Source organism: Homarus americanus, unplaced genomic scaffold (assembly GCF_018991925.1).
Source record: "Homarus americanus isolate GMGI-L3 unplaced genomic scaffold, GMGI_Hamer_2.0 scaffold31037, whole genome shotgun sequence".
Lineage (NCBI taxonomy): Eukaryota > Metazoa > Arthropoda > Malacostraca > Decapoda > Nephropidae > Homarus > Homarus americanus.
Genome location: NW_024722227.1, coordinates 8,111,700 through 8,132,182, shown reverse-complemented (window position 1 = coordinate 8,132,182; position 20,483 = coordinate 8,111,700). Strand labels below are relative to the sequence as shown.

At 47.7% G+C, this 20,483-nt stretch overlaps 1 protein-coding gene across 1 annotated transcript; it reads right to left on the bottom strand.

Moving 5' to 3' along the window:
• Positions 1-1,262: 1,262 nt before the first annotated feature.
• LOC121862506 (uncharacterized PE-PGRS family protein PE_PGRS20-like) lies at positions 1,263-3,265 on the bottom strand. The gene is made up of 3 exons (XM_042360813.1): positions 2,844-3,265; positions 1,713-2,195; positions 1,263-1,659 (listed from the first exon to the last, which is right to left on the bottom strand). Exons 1-3 carry the CDS (start codon positions 3,263-3,265, stop codon positions 1,263-1,265), a joined length of 1,302 nt encoding a protein of 433 aa, XP_042216747.1.
• Between the last annotated feature and the right edge of the window lie 17,218 nt (positions 3,266-20,483).

Genomic DNA, 20,483 nt, shown 5'->3' with positions numbered 1-20,483 from the left:
CTATTCAAAATCACCTGGAGAAGCACAAGTTGATCAATTATTCCCAACGTGGCTTCACAAGTGGGCGTTCATGTCTGACTAATATATTAACATTCTTTTCAGCGATTTTCGAATTAGTGAATGACGGACACGATTATGATGTGGTATACCTCGACTTTAGCAAAGCCTTCCACAGAGTCTCTCACGAAAGACTAATACGAAAAGTGGAGCCTCATGGAATTGGAGCATTGGAGGAGATATTCTAAAATGGATTAGTGCTTGGTCAAAGGACAGGAAACAGCGAGTAAGCATTAACGGCCCTAAATCCGATTGGGGTAACGTCACTAGTGTAGTACCCCAAGGCTCAGTACTTGGACCGTCATTATTTATTACATACATACACGACATAGGTATAGGCGTAAGCAGCAACATAAGTAAATTTGCTGCCGACACTAAAATAGGGCGTGTAATAAAATCTGACGAGGACTCCGCAAAACTACAGGAAGATCTAAAAAAAAATTTCGAATGTTCTGAAAAATGACATGAAATTTAATGTGGACAAATGTAAAGTACTTAGTCTAGGAAATGTAAACAGAGAAACCAGATATCAGATGAACAACGATGTTATAGAGAAATCCGACTGTGAGAGATTTAGGAGTAATGATAAGTAGGAATCTTAAACCTATAACAATGTGTATTTGCTTGAAACAAGGCTAATAAAGTACTTGGGTTCATACAAAGGAGAGTTAGTTACAAGACAAGCGAGGTTAACCTAAAACTATATCTTGCGCTTATGAGACCTCACTTGAATTACACAGTTCAGGTCACCGTATTACAGAATGGATAGAATTCCTAGAATGAATTCAGAGGAGAATGACAAGGCTAATCCCGGGCATTAGGAACCTTGAGTACAGAGACAGGTTAAAGCATCTTAATTTGCACTCCCTCGAGAGACGTAGAGTGAGGGGCGATATGATCGAGGTGTATAAATGGAAGTCAGGGCTAAACAAAGGTGATATAACAAAGGTACTCAAACTATCCAACCAGGAGCGAACTCGTAACAATGGTTTTAAATTAGACAGGTTTAGATTTGGAAGCGTGGCTTGGTAAGCTTTTGGTTGGAAATAAAGTGGTGGATGGGTGAACAAGTTGCAAACATCATCATTAACAAGTACTTCAGATAGTTTAAACATAAGTTTGGACTGGACATATGGGCAAAGGGGTTGGGTGTAAACGGGACTGCTTAGTGATATGGGTATTTAATAGGCCCGCTGCGGATTTCCTCATTCTCTTATGTTCTTATGTTTGAGTGCCACACCACTATTAGCATCACCGCCACTATTAGCATCACCACCACTATTAGCATCACCACCATTATTAGCATCGCCGCCACTATTAGCATCACCGCCACTATTAGCATCACCACCACTATTAGCATCACCGCCACTATTAGCATCGCCGCCACTATTAGCATCACCGCCACTATTAGCATCACCGCCACTATTAGCATCACCGCCACTATTAGCATCACCACCACTATTAGCATCACCGCCACTATTAGCATCGCCGCCACTATTAGCATCGCCGCCACTATTAGCATCACCGCCACTATTAGCATCACCACCACCATTAGCATCACCACCACTATTAGCATCACCGCCACTATTAGCATCGCCGCCACTATTAGCATCACCACCACTATTAGCATCACCACCATATTACACCGCCACCACATAGCATCACCGCCACTATTAGCATCACCGCCACTATTAGCATCACCGCCACTATTAGCATCGCCGCCACTATTAGCATCACCACCACTATTAGCATCACCGCCACCATTAGCATCACCGCCACTATTAGCATCACCACCACTATTAGCATCACCGCCACTATTAGCATCGCCGCCACTATTAGCATCACCGCCACTATTAGCATCGCCGCCACTATTAGCATCACCGCCACTATTAGCATCACCACCACTATTAGCATCACCACCACTATTAGCATCACCGCCACTATTAGCATCACCGCCACTATTAGCATCACCGCCACTATTAGCATCACCGCCACTATTAGCATCACCGCCACTATTAGCATCACCACCACTATTAGCATCACCAATTACCACAGCATCACCGCCACTATTAGCATCACCACCACTATTAGCATCACCACCACTATTAGCATCACCGCCACTATTAGCATCACCACCACTATAGCATCACCGCCACTATTAGCATCACCGCCACTATTAGCATCACCGCCACTATTAGCATCGCCGCCACTATTAGCATCGCCGCCACTATTAGCATCGCCGCCACTATTAGCATCGCCGCCACTATTAGCATCGCCGCCACTATTAGCATCACCGCCACTATTAGCATCACCGCCACTATTAGCATCACCGCCACTATTAGCATCACCGCCACCATTAGCATCACCGCCACCATTAGCATCACCGCCACTATAAGCATCGCCGCCACCACATCGCCGCCACTATTAGCATCACCGCCACCATTAGCATCACCGCCACCATTAGCATCACCGCCACCATTAGCATCACCGCCACCATTAGCGCCGCCACAACTATTAACATCACCGCACTTGTACCGCCGCCACTAGCATCACCTCCACTACTAGCACCGCCGCCATTACAACCATCACCGCCACAACCAGCACCGCCGCCACTACTAGCATTACCGCTACTAGCGCCACTGTTAACGCCGCCGCCACTGTTAGTGCCACCGACTCACCGCCACTGTTAACGCCGCCGCTACTGCTTACGCCGCCGTCACTATTATCGTCGCCGCCACTACTAGCATCACCTCCACTACTAGCATCACCTCCACTACTAGCATCACCCCAACACTAGCACCACCTTTAATGCCACCGATCCCAACGCTATTGTTAACGCCACCGCCGCCACTGTTAACGCCGTCACCACCACCACTGCTAGCGCCGCCGTCACTGTTAACGCCGCCGTCGCCGCCACTGTTAACGCCGCCGTCGCCGCCACCATTAACGCTGCTGCCGCCACTGTTAACGCCGCCGTCGCCGCCACTGTTAACGCCACCGCCGCCTCTTCAACGCCGCCGTCGCCGCCACTCGTTAACGCCGCCGTCGCCGCCACTGTTAACGCCACCGTCGCCGCCACTGTTAACGCCGCCGTCGCCGCCACTGTTAACGCCGCCGTCGCCGCCACTGTTAACGCCGCTGTCGCCGCCACTGTTAACGCCGCTGTCGCCGCCACTGTAACCGCCGTCACTGTAAGCGCTGCCCGCATCAGGGCGCGCCGATGTTTTCCAGCTACGTATAAGATTTATTCTCGCGCGTGTCGTGGTCGAGGCCGACACTAGGCAGGCTTATTCTGTTGTGGGGCGAGCTGGTGGATGAGGGACGAGAGAGAGAGAGAGAGAGAGAGAGAGAGAGATTGGGATTTAACGCCAAGAATAGTAGAATGGTGACGGGAGGTAGATTGGTGACTAAGGAAGTAGGCTGGTGACCAATGGAGTGTTAGAGTGGTGATTCAGAAGATTTGGAATGGTGAGGAGGAGGAGGAATCAGGCTAAGAGAGGAGGAGGAGGAAGGAGAGTATAAGGTAGGAGAGGAAAGAGGAGGAGGAAGAAGAATTTGTTATGAGAGTATGGATAAGGAATGAGGAGGAGGCAGAGTATAAGGTTAGAGAAGGGGTAGGCGGATGAGGAGGCAGGGTAAAGGAAGAAGAGTGAGGGAGGAGGAGGTAGGGTAAGAGAGTGAGGGGAGGAGGAGGTAGGGTAAGAGAGTGAGGGAGGAGGAGGTAGGGGTAAGAGAGTGAGGGAGGAGGAGGTAGGGTAAGAGAGTGAGGGGAGGAGGAGGTAGGGTAAGAGAGAGTGAGGGAGGAGGAGGTAGAGCAACAGAGTGAGGGGAGGAGGAGGTAGAGCAAGAGAGTGAGGGAGGAGGAGGTAGGGTAAGAGAGAGGGAGGAGGAGGGGGTAAGAGGAGTGAGGGAGGAGGTAAAGCAAGAGAGTGGAGGGAGGAGGAGGGTAAGAGAGGAGGGGAGGAGGAGGTAAAGCAAGAGAGTGAGGGAGGAGGAGGTAGAGCAACAGAGTGAGGGAGGAGGAGGTAGAGCAACAGAGGAGGGGAGGAGGGGAGGGGAGCAAGAGAGTGAGGGGAGGAGGAGGTAGAGCAACAGAGGAGGGGAGGAGGAGGTAGAGCAACAGAGTGAGGGGAGGAGGAGGTAGAGCAACAGAGTGAGGGAGGAGGGGAGGTAGGGATAAGAGAGTGAGGGAGGAGGGGTAGGGTAAGAGAGGAGGGGAGGAGGGAGGTAGGGTAAGAGAGTGAGGGAGGAGGAGGTAGAGCAACAGAGTGAGGAGGAGGAGGTAGGATAAGAGAGGAGGGAGGAGGAGGTAGAGCAACAGAGTGAGGGAGGAGGGAGGGGAGCAACAGAGTGAGGGAGGAGGAGGTAGGAGCAAGAGAGAGGGAGGAGGAGGTAGGGGAAGAGAGGAGGGAGGAGGAGGTAGAGCAACAGAGTGAGGGAGGAGGAGGAGAGCAACAGAGTGAGGGAGGAGGGAGGTAGGAGCAAGAGAGTGAGGGGAGGGAGGTGGGGTAAGAGAGTGAGGGAAGAGAGGTAGAGCAAGAGAGTGAGGGAGAAGGAGGTAGAGCAAGAGAGTGAGGGAGGAAGAGGTAGAGCAAGAGAGTGAGGGAGGAGGAGGTAGGGTAAGAGAGTGAGGGAGGAGGGGTAGGGGTAAGAGAGTGAGGGAGGAGGAGGTAGGTAAGAGAGTGAGGGAGGAGGAGGTAGGGTAAGAGAGTGAGGGAGGAGGAGGGAGGCATGGTAAGAGAGTGAGGGGAGGAGGAAAAGTGAGGAGAGGAAGAAGGAAGAGGAGGCAGCATCAGTAGGTGGTGGAGGTGAAGTGTGAGATGAATCAGGTGAAGGAATGATCAGTTACCTGTTGATAATTAATGATTAGCCCAGTGCCCGGCGTCAAGGTATGAGGGGAGGGAGGGGAGGGGGAGGGTGGGGTGGGGGGTGAAGGTGAAGGGCAAGGTCAATGGGGAGTGAAGGGGCAAGGTCAATGGGGGTGGAGGGAGGATGTGTTTAAAGTTAGGGGAGAGGAAGGAAGGTTATTGTTCATCATGTGTGTGTGTGTGTGTGTGTGTGTGTGTGTGTGTGTGTGTGTGTGTGTGTGTGTGTGTGTGTGTGTGTGTGTGTGTGTGTGTGTGTGTGTGTGTGTTATGCTACTTCATCATCATCATCATGGTGTGTGAGATGGGGTGTAACAGTGTCAGTGTGAGGGGCGAGGCAGGACATGAGCCAGCCTGCGGTAGCGACACACTCACACACACTAGATATATGATTTATGCTTAATAACGAGTTGTGGCTGAGGACAGAGGTCTTGAACCTTTCCCACGACGCCCAACAAGGGTTTCAGATCTCTTTCTAGGGTTCGTGGTTAAATTTTCCTCCTTGACTGGTTAAGTGGCAACATTCACAGCTGGTTGGAAATAGCGTCAAAATATCAAAGATGGCGCCAGAATTACACCCAGACTCAGGTTTGACCAGATGGGGTTCATTTGGCATTAGTTTGAGGGTCGGAGTTTGACATAATGAATCTTAGCGAATCCGGATCCCAAGGGGTTGAACTTGACCTTGTGAACGACTTATTATATGTCAGTGTGTGTGTGTGTGTGTGTGTGTGATAATATAATAATAATAATAAACGGTTTATTAAAAGAGTTGCAGCCGGTGGCTGAAAATATACAAACTTACATGTGAATTAAACATAATAATATACGTTCAATGCATTTACAGGGCTGTACAGTACATAAGTCAGGAGCTGTTTATTATTTTAACAATAGATGGTATGGTGCTATTCTTATATCTATCAGTGCGGGCTCTTAGGCTGAATTTGTTGTAGTCGGACTGCACGAGGTGTGGGGGACTGCCGTGGCAGTAGGTGGCTATGACGAGGATGGCAGTAGTTCACTGCCAAACCAGTGGGAGAGAAGCATTGTTGTGCTTGAGTAGTCTGCGCCGAGCATGATTCTGCAGGCCCTTCTGTTCTCTAGCTGTCGTTGTTGGGTAGAGTTGGAGAAGACGACCAAGCTGGTGACGCACACGTTAATTTAGGAGAATAAATGCGTTGTAGACAGTCCCTGCCTGGCGTGGGCCCCAAATGACCTGAGTCGTCGTAGCATAGAGTCGGTACTAGGCTGCCTTGATAGTGTTGTTTACATGGGCCTTCCAGTCCAGTTTGTTGTCTATAGTTACACCCAGGAGTTTGACAGACTGCACTAACTGGAGAGGATGGGCACCCACTGTAACTGCTAGAGCTTGCACTGGAGTGGTGGCGGTATTGAAGTGCATGACTACGGATTGTGATTGATGGTGACCTCCGTAATCCATGCCTGTAGCCTGTCCACGGTGCCTTGTAGCGATGAGTAGTCCGGTGAGGTGTTGTCCACGGTCACCCCCGCAGTGCAGTCATCCACGTACTTCCACTTGTGTGTGTGTGTCGTGATCACGTCAACATATTTTAATTTTATAATTTTTTTGTGAAGATAAGTTAGAATTTATGACCTGTACACGTACCCAGACTTGGTGGAACACACGCACACATGCCTCATGCACTCACTGGCGACTCATGTACCCCACACACACATCACAGACACACCACACATCACAGACACACCACACATCACAGACACACAGACACACAACATACACAGACACACAACATATCACAGACACACAACACATCACTGACACACAACACATCACAGACACATCACAGACACACAACACATCACAGACACACAACACATCACAGACACACCACCACCACAAATCCAAGCAACATGGGCACCACGGGCTCACACCACGCTCTAGAATAGAACATACCATGCACACATGCACGCTCCCCGCCACGCATGCATCACGCACTCAAGCACGTTACACATGTATGCACGCACACATGTACGTGCGATTCATGGATTACACTCAAGCACACGCTACACATGCATTCACGCACGGTCTATTTATGCATGCACTTACGCACTACTCATGCCTGCATGCACCACATACACACGCACGCATCCACCATACATAAACGTACGTGCGCTTACGCCACACACACACACACACACAACACGAGAGAGAGAGAGGAGAGAGAGAGAGAGAGAGAGAGAGATTCAAATTACACCGGCGGGGAGGAACACAGGACGACACTCCCCCTGCAGCACACCACCGTTATCATCTACCGTCAACCAGGGCAGAAACAAGTGTAATTTTACCGCGGAGGGAAAAAAAAAAACCAAGACTCTGAGACATCCCAGTTATTTTCCACCCTAATCATTGTAATTCATAGATAAATATTCTTGTATATGAATTTAAATACGTGTGTTTGGCTGGTGTGTGTATGGAAGGGTGGTATTTTCTTCAGCCCAGGTATAGTTCTAGTTATGGTTGTGTTATCCCGTGGTGCTGGGGTGGAGCTTGCATGGAGTCTACCTGACGCTAATTTCAGGGGTTCTTGAGATACTAGGGAGGACCTGGGAATCTGACCCTAGTATCGACGAGGTTGTCAAGAAAGGTGTGACAGCAGTAGCCAGCACATCATATTATCTTCACTGCTGCCAAGTCATGTCACATAGCAAGGTAGGTTAGGTTAGGTTAGGAGGTTGCTGAGTTGGATTAAGTTAGCTGGGTTAGGTTAGGTTTATTGGGTTTGGTTAAGTTAGGTTAAGTGGGTTGGGTTGAAATTGGTTAGGTGAGCTATGCTAGGACAGCTTATAAATTGGGTTAGGGTTGGATTAGGTTAGGTGCTAGGGTTAGGTTAGCAGCTATGTTAGGACAGGTTGGTTAAATTGGGTTAGGCTTGAATAAGATATGGGATTAGGGTACATTTAAGTTAGAATAGGACTTAGGTTAGATTAGGTTACTTTTGATCGGATGGATTTTGAGTTCGGTTAAGTTAAATTGTTACATTTGGTGGTAGTATGGGTGAGTTAGGTTTGGTTGAATTAGCCAAAGTTGGGCTAGCAGGGGAAAATATTGGTTAATAGTACCGATTTCCTTCACCCGCGACAAATTAGGTGAGGTTAGGTTAGGTTCTCAACCCAGAATCACTCAGCAAGAGACGATCTACCCGGACACTCAGCAAGAGACGACCTACCCGGACACTAGCAAGAGACGATCACCCGACACTCAGCAAGAGACGACCTACCCGACACTCAGGGCAGGACGATCTACCCGGACACTCAGTAAGAGACGATCTACCCGGACACCTCAGCAAGAGACGATCTACCGGACACTCAGCAAGAGACGACCTACCCGACACTCAGCAAGAGAAGACCTACCGACACTCAGCAAGAGACGACCTACCGGACACTCAGCAAGAGACGATCTACCCGACACTCAGCAAGAGACGATCTACCCGGACACTCAGCAAGAGACGATCTACCCGGACACTCAGCAAGAGACGACCTACCCGGACACTCAGCAAGAGACGACTACCTGACCAGCAAAGACGACCTACCCGGACACTCAGCAAGAGACGATCTACCCGGACACTCAGCAAGAGACGACCTACCGGACACTCCAGCAAGACGACCTACCCGGACACTCAGCAAGAGACACCTACCCGGACACTCAGCAAGAGACGACCTACCTGACACTCAGCAAGAGACGATCTACCCGACACTCAGCAAGAGACGATCTACCCGACACACTCAGCAAGAGACGATCTACCCGGACACTCAGCAAGAGACGACCACCCGGACACTCAGCAAGAGACGATCTACCCGGACACTTCTTTTACTGAATTAGGGAAGGTACACATGAAGCAGCATTCTGACAGTGTGAAACCTACAGTATACTCAGCCTGGTTTCATACACCATGGAATATGACCAACTCCACTCACCTAACCTGCCATGTGTGGGCCTGGCGTCACACTATTACACGCAGGGTGTGGGCAGGCCCTCTCTCTCTCTCTCTCTGTGGTCTGATATTTGGGAACCACTCGGATCATGTGAAGATTAGCACCTCCCAGCTTGTTTCACTTGATGTTTAAATGCCCGAAAGTTGCCTGGTGTTGTTAGGTCAGGTTTGCTCTAAGTTAGTCTAGGTTAAATTGGGTTAAATTAGCGTAAGGGTGTTTAAGCATTAGGTGAAATTAGTTTTAGGAGTTAATCTTCATGTGATCATCATTTGGGTTTTATAGAACAAGATATCAACCACTCCTTAATGGGGGGAGTCGAACCTTGGGCCCCAAATGGATTACCAACCCAGTACGATAACCACTCCGCCACCGCAGTCGTCATGGAGGTCAACCAATCTGGGGGTCGGGTACACATTAGTCTGTTCAGTAATAAAAATTTATATCATAATTTATACACTAAGGTACTTCAGTTAACCTCGAGTCTCTGCGTAATTTTGATGCCATTTTGAACGGTAATTTTGTTATGAATTGAAAGTGTTGTTTTTCGTCCAGTTGCGAAGTAAATTTAACGGTGAACTTTTGTGAATTCGGTCCCAGAGTAAACTGAGGCCATACAGTCAGCCAGTTTAGTGTGGCTCCTGACTGTTGTTTATTAAGTCAGAGAAACAGCCAGTCATAAATTTCTTTTGACTGTTACTTTATCGTATCTATCAATCAGATCTTCTCCTGGCAGTTACGACATCGGAATCGACCAATCATAATACGGTATCCTATAAATGACGTCACCTGAATCGACCAATCATAATACGGTATCCTATAAATGACGTCACCTGAATCGACCAGACCGAGTATTTCCTTGACAGTTTCGTTATTGGGATCGACCAGTTCAAAATTCCTCTCGACAGTCACCTCATTAGAATCGACCGGTCAGAATTATTCTTGATAATCTGGTTCCAGGGATAGGCCAATCAGAACCTTTCTTGACCGCGCAACGTCATAACAATCGACCAACCGGAGACTGTCGTGGCAAAGGAGCGTTCGTGTGTGTGTGTGTGCGTGCGGGGCTGTATGTGTGTGTGCGTATGCGTGCGTGGTTCGGGGGGGATGTGTGTGTTAATTTTCAGCCCCAAGATAATTACCATATTCGAGTATGGAGGCGTTGTACTGATATAACCCCCCCCCCTCTCTCTCTCTCTCTCTCTACCGTCATCTCCACCCCTCCTCGTCATGTCAAAATCCGAAGCTTTCTTTATCATGTTTCAGGTCTACCTCCTCCTCTAGTGTCAAGGTCCTCTTATTTAAAGTGCCTAGGTCCACCTTCAACTATCCCTCCACCATTGTCAAGGTCCACCTCCACCCCCTGTCCCTTAAGCCGGGGACCTAGGTTAGGAAAGTGTCGCGTGATGGGAGCAAGAGGTCATAAGCGTCAGGGCACCTAGGGTCGAGTCTCCTTCAGAGGGTGAATGAGAGTGTCGACCCAAGGGACGTGGCGTGTCCGAAGGTGGCGTGAGTCTCCTCAATTTCTTCACGTGGGGGGAGGTGTAGTAGAAGGGGCAGGTGTGGACAGGAGAGCCAGGTGTGGTACAGGTGGGCCAGGTGTGGTACAAGAGGGCTAGGTGTGGTACAGGAGGGCCAGGTGTGGTGGAAGGCAGGTGTGGTACAGGAGGGCCAGGTGTGAGAAAAGTGGAGGCAGCTAAGTCGATGTTCTGAAGCACCTGGAGGAAGAGGGGGACTAGGGGAAGGGGAGGAAGGGAAGGGGGCAGTGGTATTAAATAGGTAAAGAATGTGTCTCCTCTTGATTTTATTTAACCGTAATTTTTTTTATTATTGTTGTTGTTGTTTTATTATTAGTAGTAGTATTGATAGTCCGGTAGTAGTAAGTTCTTCTTCTTCTTCTTCTTCTTCTTTTATGTTTACCTGACCTTCGTTTGTTGGTCTACCCTCTTCCAGGAGTGGGAAAGATGATGATGTTGGTGTATCATTATGACGTGTGTGTGTGTGTGTGTGTGTGTGTGTGTGTGTGTGTGTGTCACATCGATTACCTTCACAGCCCTATTAGAAAAGTCTCTGAAAACTGTAATCACGTCATAGTGTGCAGCTCCCCTCTGCCCCTTTGTCGCTTTTACCCTTTCCCTCTACCCCACCCCTACCCGCTAATACTCTACCTCTCCATCTCTTTCCCTCCTCCATTTACCTTCTACGCCTCTCTTTGTCTCTACCTCCCGCCGCCTCTGGTCCCTTCATCATTCTACTTCTCCCTCTCACCTCCTCCCCCGCCCCCCCTTCTCCTTCCCAAGACCGAAGACCAAGAAACGTTTACGTCCCCGGTAAGAAACCTGTCGAGTACGGCTTAAATGTCTCTCAGGGTAAAAACCAACTAGTAATGTTCGCCTAACTTGAAACGTGTCTAACTGATTCACTTAACCTAAGAAACAATGTTAGAATACTGTTTGTTTTTTACAGGGGTTAGTCCACCCGGGCACAGGTTATTGACCCACATCAGGGCCTGGGGGGCGAAAATCTTATAATAGTAATAATAATAATAATAATAAACAAAAATTAAAACAATTATAAAAATATTATATAAGAATATTATATAATAATGATAATAATAATAAATGAATAGAAAAATAAAACAAAAGATCAATAGTGACAATACAAAGTATATCTGTATGTTGTGTTGTCAAAGTAAGAGAAACAATTGAGACCCCGAACTGTGTGTAAATGAAGACGAGAGTCATCTCAGCAACCCGGGACTTGGTCACAATTTTCGTGATGCCATATGGCAGCAGGGTCTACCATTAGACAACACATTATGCCAATATCTTCCCAGGCGTAGTACTCCCTGTTTGGTGCCTACCTACCACAATGTAAGGATACTGTGTGTTAAGAATGTGTCTAACGATTAATTAACCTACAGCAACTGAATATGGCGTCGGAATTATGTTCGGACTTAACCTTAACTAGGTAACGTTCTCCTGTCTCACAGTTAAGAGAGACTGGTTGCTCCGTAGGGAGGGCGATCTCTGGGGTTTGTTTACCTGAGCTAGACTGAACCTAGACACGATTCCTGGAGCTCCTCCCTCACCTTCAGTCTCCCACACATCCTGCAACCCACTGCATCCACCCTCTTTATCCATACCACCCTCACCCCACCATCCTTCTTACCCCCACATCCTCCTGCTCACACCTCACCCACCCACACCCAACACCCTCCACCCCTGTGTATCCATAGCGTGACTACTTCTTAAGGATTTATTGTTTATGGTAACCGTATTCGCAGAGACCTGGTGGCTACATCGATTAGTCAAGAAGACAGACAGGTTGGACCCTCTCCCTCAACCCCCTCCTCTCCTACTCCTCCTTTCCCTCCTCTCCCTCTGCCTCTCTCCCTCCCTCCTCCTCTCCTCTTGCCCCTTCCCAAATTCTCAAATACTTGTTATGTTAATCCTCGTGCGTTGATTTATGCAATTTCCTCCTCTTGAGAATAGTATTTCTTAGTAGTAGTAGTAGTAGTAGTAGTAGTAGTAGTAGTAGTAGTGGAGGATAGATCTTTACCTGTATCGTGTGTGTCATGTTAAAGTGTTTTTAACGTAAATCAGGGTTGTGTTTACTAATAGTGAGATGGAAAGTTGCAGGGGCTGGGGGTTATAGTGATGGAGGTGAAGGTATGGTGATGGGGGTGAAGGGCTATGGTGATGAGGGAGTGAAGGGCAATGGTGATGGGAGTGAAGGGTAATGGTGATGGGAGTGAGAGGTAGTAGTGATGGGGTGGTAATGATGGAGTGAAGGTTGTTATGGTAGAGGATGAAGGGTTATAGTGAAGGGAGTGAAGAATGTGGTGGGGAGTGAAGGTGTGGAGTGGGAGTGAAGGTAATGGTGATGGGGGTGAAGATGGTGATGGGGAGTGAGGCTATGGTGATGAGGGAGTGAAGGGCAATGGTGATGGGAGTGAAGGGTAATGGTGATGGGGGTGAAAGTGAATGGTGATGGGGGTGGTGATGGAGTGAAGGTTATGGTGATGGGGAGTGAAGGGTTATGGTGATGGAGTGAAGGTAATGGTGATGGGGTGAAGGGTTATGGTGGTGGGGTGAAGGGTTATGGTGATGGGGAGTGAAGGTTAATAATGATGGAGTGAAGGATTATGGTGAAGGGGGTGAAGGGTAATGGTGGTGGGGAGTGAAGGATTATGGTGAAGGGAGTGAAGGGTAATGGTGGTGAGGGGTAGAGGGTTATGGTGATGGGGGGTGAAGGGCTATGGTGATGAGGTGAAGGGCAATGGTGATGGGGAGTGAGGGTAATGGTGATGGGAGTGGGGTAATGGTGATGGGGAGTGAAGATGTGGTAGTGGTGAAGGGTTATGGTGATGAGAATGAGGTTATGGTGATGGGGAGTGAAGGTAATGGTGATGGGGTGAAGGGTTATGGTGGTGGGGGTGAGGGTTATGGTGATGGGGGTGAAGGGTAATAATGATGGAGTGAAGGATTATGGTGAAGGAGTGAAGGGTAATGTGGTGGGGAGGAAGGGTTATGGTGATGGGGAGTGAAGGGTAATGGGGAGAGTGAAGGTTATGGTGGTGGGGAGGAAGGGAATGGTGGTGGGGAGTGAAGGGTTATGGTGATGGGGGAGGAAGGGTATGATGGGGGAGGAAGGGTTATGGTGAAGGAGGAAGGTAATGGTGGTGGGGAGTGAAGGGTTATGGTGATGGGGAAGGAAGGGTATGGTGATGGGGGAGTGAAGGGGTTATGGTGGTGGGGGGAGGAAGGGTTGGTGATGGGGAGTGAAGGTAATGGTGAAGGGGGAGTGAAGGGTAATGGTGGTGGGGAGTGAAGGTTATGGTGATGGGGAGTGAAGGGTAATGGATGGGGGGTGAAGGGTAATGGTGATGGGGAGTGAAGGGTTATGGTGGGGGGGAGTGAAGGGTAATGGTGATGGGGAGTGAAGGGTAATGGTGATGGGGGAGGAAGGGTTATGGTGGTGGGGAGGAAGGGTTATGGTGATGGGGAGTGAAGGGTAATGGTGATGGGGAGTGAAGGGTTATGGTGGTGGGGAGTGAAGGGTTATGGTGATGGGGAGGAAGGGTAATGGTGATGGAGTGAAGGTGGGTTATAGGATGGGAGAGTGAAGGGTTATGGTGGTGGGGGAGTGAAGGGTAATGGTGGTGGGAGTGAAGGGTAATGGTGATGGAGTGAAGGGTAATGGTGATGGGAGAGGAAGGGTTATGGTGATGGGGAGTGAAGGGGTTATGGTGGTGGGGGGAGTGAAGGGTTATGGTGAAGGGGAGTGAAGGGTAATGGTGGGAGGAAGGGTAATGGTGATGGAGTGAAGGGTTATGGTGATGGGAGAGTGAAGGGTTATGGTGGTGGGGGAGTGAAGGGTAATGGTGATGGGGAGTGAAGGGTAATAATGATGGAGTGAAGGGTAATGGTGATGGGGAGTGAAGGGTAATAATGATGGAGTGAAGGGTAATGGTGAAGGGGGGAGTGAAGGGTAATGGTGACTGAATTGAATTGAATTGAATTGAAACAGTTTATTTAGCCAGAAAAACACAGATACACAGTGGATAATAATAACAATATTAACATGGCTGAGCCAGTTGAGAACCTGAGCTCTCCTTAGGCACCTGATATATACTATACATTTATCTCAAGGAAGTATTATGTAACATTTAGTATCATCTGGAATAGTACAATAGCATGGTGGTAATAAGATCATCTCATAATGTTACCACGGTCATCACTATTTATTAATTTTATTTATTTATTTTTTTGTAGTTTATTTTATTTTTGTATACTGTATACATAAATTACAGTGGAATTGAAAAACATAAGTATAATGGGGGAGCAGTACAACACGGGCTGTACAGTAATAAGGTTGAACAAGAGTACAGAGCTGTCAGGATTATGTCTAGTTGGCAAATATATTTATTGCAATGGTAATTGCTTATCTATTTACATGATAATTTCCGATAAAACGGTTTTGATGGTACAATAAAAGCAGGTAGAGTAAATATAGTATGTGTTACAAGAAATATTAATACTTAGACAAGAGATATTTTTTAAGAGATGATTTAAGGGAAGGGAGCGTAGTCTTTGCTCGGATGGGTGGGGTAAGTTGTTCCACACCCTCCACCATGATATTTTATGGAGGTCTGGGACTGAGAGGAGCACATGGGGGGGGTTTAGTAGCTCTGGGTCTTAAGTTGTATCTGATTATTCCGAACTTGAAATAATTATTGTCACAAGTGATTGATAGATTTGTAAACAAAGAGGCACAGCAGGGGTGTTAATATCTTCGATTTTTAAATTGTCCATATAACAAATTTTTCGTTTGTGTGATCTGTTTTTTTTTTTCGTAGTCATGTCCGCACAACTCTCTTTTGTGCAGTAACCAGAGATTATGTTTTGAAGACAGAGGCCCCCCATAGCGTGTGACAGTGATGGGTAAGTGAAGGGGTTATGGCGGTGGGACCTGTTAGTTCAAGGTGAGTCGGGAAGGAAGAGGAGGAGTGGGTGGAGAGAAGGAGGATGGGGAAGTGAAGGAGAGGGAAAAAAAGGAAGAGGCAGGAAATAATGGAGGGGGAAGAGGAGAGAGTGACGAAGGAAGGAGGGAGTAACGAAGGAAGAAGAGAGACTAACGGAAAAGGTGGTGAAAGAGGATGAGGTGGTGACAGATGAGGAAGAGTGACTGGCGGAGGATGATGGGGAATTAAAGAGGAAGGAGGAGTTGAAGAGGAATTTAAGGAGGATGAGGAGGACAAGGGCATGACGAAGGGGGAAGAAGAAGGCGTGACGGAGGAGGAAGAGGGGGAGAGTGGTAGAAGAAGAGGGAAACACACCTCAGGTTGATGACACACACCTGCAAATATATATCATCAACAGTGACACCTGTATAATTTTGTGGCGTTAATGGTGGTGGTACCCTGAGTGAGTGATACCTGTGTACCCTGTAAGTCAGGTATAATTATCTTGCTTGTAATTGTTTGATGTGATCACTGACACCTGTAAATGAGTCTTAAGAACATAAGAATGGAGGAAACTGCAGCGAGCCTTTTGACCCGTACTGGGCAGTCCCATTTACACCCAACCCCTATCGCTCATACGGTATATCCATCCAACCTATGCTTGAAGCTATCCAGCGTATTCGAGTTAATGATGATGCTTGGTAACTTGATCCATTCACCCACTACTCAATTTCCAAACCAATGTTTACCTATTTCGCGCCTACATCTAAATTTGTCTAATTTAAAACCATTGTTACGAGTTCGCTCCTGGTTGGATAGTTTGAGTACCTTTGTTATGTCCCCTTTGTTTAGCCCTGACTTCCATTTATACACCTCTAGCATATCGCCCCTCACTCTACGTCTCTCGAGGGAGTGCAAATTAAGATGCTTTAACCTGTCTCTGTGCTCAAGGTTCCTAATGACCAGGATTAGTCTTGTCATTCTCCTTTGAATTCTTTCTAGGGTTTCAATATCCATTCTTTAATACGGTGACCAGAATTTAACTGCGTAATCCAAGTGAGGTCTCACAAGCGCAAGATATAGTTTTGGGATGACCTCTCTAGTCTTGTAACTAACACTCCTTTGTATGAACCCAAGTACTTTATTAGCCTTGTTTCGAGCAAATATTTTTTTTTTAGTTGGCTTAAGGTTCCTACTTATCATTACACCTAAATCTTTCTCACATTCGGATTTCTCTATAACATCGTTGTTCATCTGATATCTGGTTTCTCTGTTTACATATCCTAGACTAAGTGCTTTACATTTGTCCACATTGAATTTCATCTGCCATTTTTCAGACTATTCATTTTTGTTTTAGATCTTCGTGTAGTTTTGCTGAGTCCTCGTCAGATTTAATTACACGCCCTATTTTAGTGTCATCAGCAAATTTACTTATGTTGCTGTCTACGCCGATATCTATGTCGTTTATGTATATAATAAATAATAATGGTTCTAGTACTGAGCCTTGGGGTACTCCACGAGTGACGTTACTCCAATCGAATTTAGTGTCGTTAATGCTCACTCGCTGTTTCCTGGCCTGTTACCACGCACTAATCCATTTTAGAATATCTCCTCCAATGCCATGAGCCTCCACTTTTCTTTTTAGTCTTTTGTGGGGGACTCTGTCGAAGGCTTTACTAAAGTCAAGATATACCACATCATAGTCGTGCCCCTCGTCCACGAATTCGAAAACAGCTGAAAAGAATGTTAATAGATTAGTTAGACATGAACGCCCGCTTGTGAAGCCATGTTGGGAATCATTGATCAACTTATGCTTCTCCAGGTGATTTCAAATAGAGTTTGAAATTATTGCTCCCAGTAATATGCCTACAATTGATGTTAAGCTGATTGGACGGTAGTTTGAGGATAGTGATCTACCTTCTTGAAAATTGTTATCACATTCGCTATCCTCTAGGATTCTGGTACTACACCCGTTTTTAAGGATATGTTAAACAAATTTGCTAAGGACATACTAAGCTCTTCCTTACATTCCTGTAATACTCTGGCAAATATCTCATCGGGACCAGGTGACTTATTAGGCTTTAGTTTGTTTATTTGCTTACTAACATCGTTACTAGTCACTACTATCTCGCTTAAGCAAGTTTCTTCACTATCTCTGAATATAATCGGTGCCTCGGGTATCATGTTTAAATTTTCGGTGGTGAAAACTGTTGAATTTTTTTCTTCAGATTATTGCTCATTTCTCCGTCGTTATCAGTTAGTCCAATCTTTTCTCGTGTTTAATTTGAAACATTTGATAGAATCCTTTGGGGTTTGACTTCACCTCCCATGCTACCTTCAGTTCATTATTCCTTTTTGCTTTTCTTATCTCGATCTTACCTTGATCACTGATACCTGTAAATGAGTCACCTGATCACTGACACCTGTAAATGAGTCACCTGATCACTGACACCTGTAAATGAGTCACCTGATCACTGACACCTGTAAATGAGTCACCTGATCACTGACACCTGTAAATGAGTCACCTGATCACTGACACCTATGAGTCACCTGATCACCTCCTTCTTTCATCATCATGGTTTTAAGAGGTTGTTGACAAGGGTAATGTGTTATAGTGTTGATATGTTGCCAGGTGTGTGTGTGTGTGTGTGTGTGTGTGTGTGTGTGTGTGTGTGTGTGTGCGTGTGCGTGTATGTGTGGTTCTATCTTGTTCTGTCTGGTGCCTGTTTGCTGGTGATGGTGGTGACAGGTAGTTGTGATGGTGGTGCTGGTAGTTGTGGTGGTGGTGATGGTGGTGACTGGTAGTTGTGGTGATGGTGGTGACTGGTAGTTGTGGTGGTGGTGCTGGTAGTTGTGGTGGTGTTGATGGTGGTGACTGGTAGTTGTGGTGATGGTGGTGACTGGTAGTTGTGGTGTGGTGGTGATGGTGGTGACTGGTGGTTGTGATGGTGGTGCTGGTAGTTGTGGTGGTGGTGATGGTGGTGACTGGTGGTTGTGGTGATGGTGGTGACTGGTAGTTGTGATGTGGTGGTGATGGTGGCGACTGGTGATTTGTGATGGTGGTGACAGGTGGTTGTGATGTGTGGTGGTGCTGGTGGTTGTGGTGATGAGGTGGTGACTGGTGGTTGTGGTGGTGATGGTGGTGACTGGTAGTTGTGGTGATGACTGGTAGTTGTGGTGATGGTGGTGACTGGTGTTAGTTGTGGTGGTGGTGACTGGTAGTTGTGGTGACTGGTGGTTGTGGTGATGGTGGTGACTGGTAGTTGTGGTGGTGGTGACTGGTAGCTGTGATGGTGGTGACTGGCGGTATTTGTGGTGAGTGGTGATGGTGGTGACTGGTGGCGGTTGTGGTGGTGGTGATGGTGGTGACTGGTAGTTGTGGTGGTGGTGATGGTGGTGACTAGTAGTTGTGGTGGTGGTGATGGTGGTGACTGGTGGTTGTGGTGGTGACTGGTAGTTGTGGTGATGGTGATGACTAGTAGTTGTGATGGTGGTGCTAGTAGTTGTGGTGGTGGTGATGGTGGTGACTGGTAGTTGTGGTGGTGACTGGTAGTTGTGGTGATGGTGGTGGCTGATTGTAGCGGAATTGGGAAGGGTTGATAGTGATGCTAATTGTGTTAATGATGATGATGGTGATATGGACATGTATAGTGGTGATAAAATTTTGGTTAACGATTATAATTTAAAGTGATGATGGTGATGATGATGATGATGGCAATGATGTTCCTTGATAGTGATGGTGATGACGATGGTGGTGGTGATGATGTTGGTGACGTTGATCTTTGTGTTGGTGATGACCTTTTATAGTAGTAGCTGTAGATAAAGGAAGAGAGAGAGAGAGAGAGAGAGAGAGAGAGAGGGGGGCGCAGAGGGAGAGAAAGAGATAGAGAGATAAAGAGAGATAGAGAGATAAAGAGAGTTGAAGGCGTGTGACGGGGCCGGGGATTTAATTAATCTGGCGCAAATATTGATAGAGTAGGTGAGTAGCGGCCTGGCCCTCCGTAATTGTGTGGACGGCAAGAATGGTCTCGTGCATTATTGATTATCATCCCTCCTTCCCTCCCTCCCTCCCACCCCTTACTTCTACCTTGCCCTCACTCCCTCCTTCCCTTCCTTCCTTCCTTATACCTTGTTCCTACTCCCTCACTCCATCCCTTTCTTCTTTTCTTCTACTTACTCCCACTAATCTACCCCCCCCCTCCTTCCTTTCCTTCTATCTTGCCTCCACTTCCCGCTCCTTCTCTCCTTCATCTTACCCCCCTCCCACTCCCTCTTTCATCCTCTACATCCCCGTCACCCTCCATTGCCGCTCGTCCTCCTACCCCCTTCCTCCTCTCCCTCTTTACCTCGCCCCTCTCTCAGTCATTCCTTTCCTTTCTGTCTCCCTTTCCCTCCCACCACTTCTTTTAGTTACTCCTCCATTCCATCCCTCCCTTCCCCATTCTCACCCTCTCTTTGCCTCCCCCCACTCCCCCTCTCCTGCCCTCCCCCACTCTTCAAGGCTTACTTAATGACGTTGATTATTAAGCTCTCTCTCTCTCTCTCTCTCTCTCTCTCTCTCTCTCTGTACGCGTTTAAATCACGGAGACGACAAAGTGGTGCACACGACACAACAGAGCGTGATCCAGGTGTGAGAAGAACGTGGTGCACAACATAGGAAGGTGCACTCGAGACCAAGAGCGTGGTGCACAGTATCACTAGGTGCACGCCAGACAAGAGCATGGTGCACAGTATCACTAGGTGCACGCCAGACAAGAGCATGGTGCACGTGAGACAACGCAGCGTGGAGTAGAGAGGGCACCTTTTAAAGCGGCGTTGGGTCAGTTTAAGTGCGGGGTGAGGCTGGTGTTATCGTGGTGTCAATCTGGTGCAACGGAGGGCGGGGGTTGAGACCAGGCCCATAAACTACCCATATTTGGCGCTCCGTTTAGCTGGCTCGCCCCTGCCAGCCAGCCAGCTAGCCCCGGCCACACCATGCCAGCCAGCCAGGTAGCTGAAGCCACATCATGCCAACCAGCTAGCATAGGTCGCACCATGCCAGCGAGCTTGCATAAGTCGCACTATGTCAGAGGCCCCTGATCCTGCTACACTTCGGCCTCACCATGCGATAGGTCCATTGACCT